A 3,727-nucleotide genomic window follows, 5' to 3' on the forward strand; every position below is an offset into this window, starting at 1 on the left:
TCTTTTATCTTGCTCTTTGAAAAAACTTTATTGATAAATCCTTAAAATCTTTGGGGCAGTTGAATATTTCTGATTGCAACTGTACATACATCCTTCTCTCATGGCTGTAAAAAGTTAGCCTACTGTATACAAATGAACTTGGTATTAACATGAAAATGGCTTCAGTGTAACAAGTAATCAACATGCTAGGTAATGATAAACACGTTCAACAACAACACAAAGTCATAGGTTTACTTTTCTGGCAGACAATGTTCCCAACTCGCTGCATCCAGGCTCCACCTCGTCTGGTTTTCAACTTCCTTCAAGTTCCCTGTTAAAGACTAACTTCTGCAAAAAAAGAGTGTGAAAATCTCCCTAATTCCTGACCTTAACTTCCCATGGAAAGTTTCCAGAAAGTTTCCGGAAATGTTCCGCCCCTTTGCAACACTGATCAGGATCAACACAGGTTCTAAAACATCACACAACCTGATTTCTACATTGATTTAGAAAAACAACAGCAACATTATTTCTTTCAAACACATTCATGTCAATGTAATTATGGATTTCTGTCTTTACAAAGTGAGATCTAAATATGTGTGATAAAGGAAGGTCAGTGTTTGATTAACAGCTGATCTCTGTGCAGAGCAGAAACGTCACCACGACGAACTTTGATCAACAAACATGGAGACAAAAGAAGTTAAAGATTAACACACAGAAACTAAATCACTGCTTTTAATGACTCGAGTCTATTTGAGTTTACAGAACTTAGCTGTGTCTCCATAAGAAACACTAACTCCAGCATAGAGAGGCAGAGTGAATGTGGTCTGGACTCTGTGGAGGAGAGTCATGGTGTCAGAGACGCTGTAGAAGGACAGAACACCTGCACTGTGATCCAGGTACACTCCGACTCTGGAGGACACAGGACCTGACACTGGAGTCGTGATGCTGTTGTAATCAAAGCTGTAACTGTTTCCACCACAAGATAATGACCAAGATTTATTATTGAATCCAAAGCTACATTCATGTGAGTTTCCTGCTCTGCTGATATTCTTGTATGCGACTGCTACACCAACTCCCCCACACCACCCCAACTCCACCTCCACCTCCCAGTAACAACGTCCAGTCAGACTCTCTCTACTCAGGACCTGATGATTATCAGTGAATCTGTCTGGGTGATTAGAATAAGACTGTTCTTCTCTCATAAGTGTTACTTTTCTGTTTCCCTCAGATAATAACAGACGTCTGTTTGCTATGTTTGGATCCATTGTGATTTCCTGTGAATATTTTAAGAAGTCAGCTCTGGTCTCTGGCTCTGGTTGTCGCAGTAAAACATCCACTTGAGACACAATCTGTAAAATCTTTGTCTCTGTCTCACTCAGAATGTCCTGTAGTCGACCTCTGACCTGTGACACAGCTGCTGTCAAGTCCTCAAAGTACCTCAGAGGACGGATGCTGATGCTGGATGAGTGTGTAGATTCACTGAGTGGTGACAGTGAGGGGTAGTTGCGTAGAAACTGGTTGTGATCCTCTGTGTCTGAGAGCTGCTTCAGTTCATGGTCTTTCCTCTTCAGCTCAGTGATCTCCTGCTCCAGTCTCTCCTGAAGCTCTCTGACTCGACTCACTTCAGTTTCCTGCTGGGATCTGATCTGCTGCTTCACATCAGAGCTTCTTTTCTCCAGCAGACGGATCAGCTCAGTGAAGATCTCCTCACTGTCCTCCACTGCTTTATCAGCAGAGCCATTGACGGCCTCCTCCTCCTGTTGAAGCAGCTTCACGTCTTTCTCTGTGTCCTTGACTCTCTGCTGGATTGTTTGTCTCCTCAGCCCGAGCTCTCTCTGCCTTTCGGTCCTTTCTGCTGCAGCTGACACTGTGTCGTGGCCTTTATGTTCATCCACAGAGCAGAGATAACAGATACACTGCTGATCAGTGCGGCAGAACATCTTCATCACCTCGTCGTGACGAGAGCAGATGTTCTCCTGGAGCTTCTCCGAGGGCTCCACCAGCTTGTGCTTCTTAAATGCAGCTGACTGAAGATGAGGCTGGAGGTGTTTCTCACAATAAGAGGCCAAACAAACCAAACAGGACTTGAGAGCTTTCAGTTTTCTCCCAGTGCAGACATCACAGGCCACATCTTCAGGTCCAGCATAGCAGTGATCAGCAGGAGCAGCTTGGAGTCCAGTCTTCTTCAGCTCCTCCACTAAAGCAGCTAACATGGTGTTTTTCCCCAGGACAGGCCTCGGTGTGAAGGTCTCTCTACACTGAGGACAGCTGTAGCTTCCTCTCTCCTCCTCTTTGTCCCAGTGGGTGTTAATACAGCTCTTACAGTAGCTGTGTCCACAGCCAGTAGCCACCGGATCCTTCAGCAGATCCAGACAGATGGGACAGGAGAGTATTTCTCTGTCCAGTTGATTTTCTTGCTGCGCCATTTCAGCTGCTGCCAGAGACTGTAGAACAGTTTCACTTCCTCTGAACAGATACAGATCTCTGCTCCTCCCCCTCTCGTTCACTTCCTGCAGTGACTCATCTCCCACAGTTCACAGCTTGTTGTTCACTGGTTCGTACACTGACACACCTGTGAAGGGAGGAGACACAGACACGTCCTGACTGGGAGGAGCTGCTTGTGTTTGAGGAAGAAGTTGTTGGTGTTTCAGGTTTTACTGCATTCCCCAGCGACCTGTTCTCACCTGGTGTTAAGAGGAGATTCAGTGAGAGGCAGGGTGTGTTATCCTTCATTCACAAGACACAGGAACAATTACAGTCAAATCAAATAGATGCATTTAATAATAATAAATCACATCTTTAATTATTAAGCACATCTCAAAAACTAACAAAGAAAAACTCGTAAAAGCAACAAATACAAACTCACTCATAGAAGCATGAAAAACTAACAAAGTAGGATAAAGGTTAAGTTAAGGTTAAGGTCTTCATTACTGTCCCCGAGGGACAAGTTGGTTTGTAAACAGTAGTCACACACAACTCATTCACATAGACCTCAGAAAAACTGCGGTTCGAACCCAAACAGAGCGAGGACGGCAGCAGCAGTGTTACGTTCCAGCGCTGAAGAGCAGCTGCAGTGGAATCAACACGTCCTCTTTATCAATTCACAGGACATTTCTCCCTGTGATCACCGGGGTTTTCCATGTGAGACGTCCTGACACACAGACCTGAGACCTGCAGCTGTACGACCAGTCCCCCAAGTCAGGTCGCTTTGTCTTTCTAAGAAGCCGCATTTGAAAAATCTGAACTTCCTATCACCCTTACATACCCTCAAGTTACCACGCCCCTCCCTCTGCACTTTATACTTACATAATTGCTCTTGAATTATATGTGATTTAGCTCGACTCGGTGTAAGCGTTTCTCAGAGCCATTGTTTCCCGTGCAAAGCGAAGGGAACTTTAAACGCTTGCCTTCGTTTGCGACGAGCGAGGGACCCTGAAGTGCTCGCTGCCTCTGTTTGGATGTCACAGTCCCAAGTGAGTGGCGGTTTTAAAGAGTACAGTTGCAATCTGAAGATCCCCACAGGCTCTACAAAGCCTTTTGACCTAGCGGAGCGGAAGAATGAGGCAGAAGTCTTGGTGAATGTGTTCATTACTTCCCTCTGAAGACACTCGCCTGGCATGCAGAGATTTATTTGTGCAGAGGGATCTTCCTTCCTTTGACGCACCTCGGCATCATCATCGTCTCTAGTTGTGCTCGTTCGACCCTCGCTGACCCAACTTAGAACCGAACACATACACAGCAGCGACTT

The 3,727-nt window shown here is 45.5% G+C and overlaps 1 protein-coding gene across 1 annotated transcript; it reads right to left on the reverse strand.

Moving 5' to 3' along the window:
* Positions 1 to 725: 725 nt before the first annotated feature.
* LOC133015739 (tripartite motif-containing protein 16-like) lies at positions 726 to 2,405 on the reverse strand. Its single transcript, XM_061083006.1, has one exon. It carries the CDS (start codon positions 2,403 to 2,405, stop codon positions 726 to 728), a length of 1,680 nt encoding a protein of 559 aa, XP_060938989.1.
* Between the last annotated feature and the right edge of the window lie 1,322 nt (positions 2,406 to 3,727).

This window comes from Limanda limanda, chromosome 12 (assembly GCF_963576545.1).
Source record: "Limanda limanda chromosome 12, fLimLim1.1, whole genome shotgun sequence".
Lineage (NCBI taxonomy): Eukaryota > Metazoa > Chordata > Actinopteri > Pleuronectiformes > Pleuronectidae > Limanda > Limanda limanda.

Coding starts and splice junctions, on each gene's coding strand:
- LOC133015739 (XM_061083006.1), bottom strand. CDS start 2,405: ATGGCGCAGCAAGAAAATCAACTGGACAGAGAAATACTCTCCTGTCCC.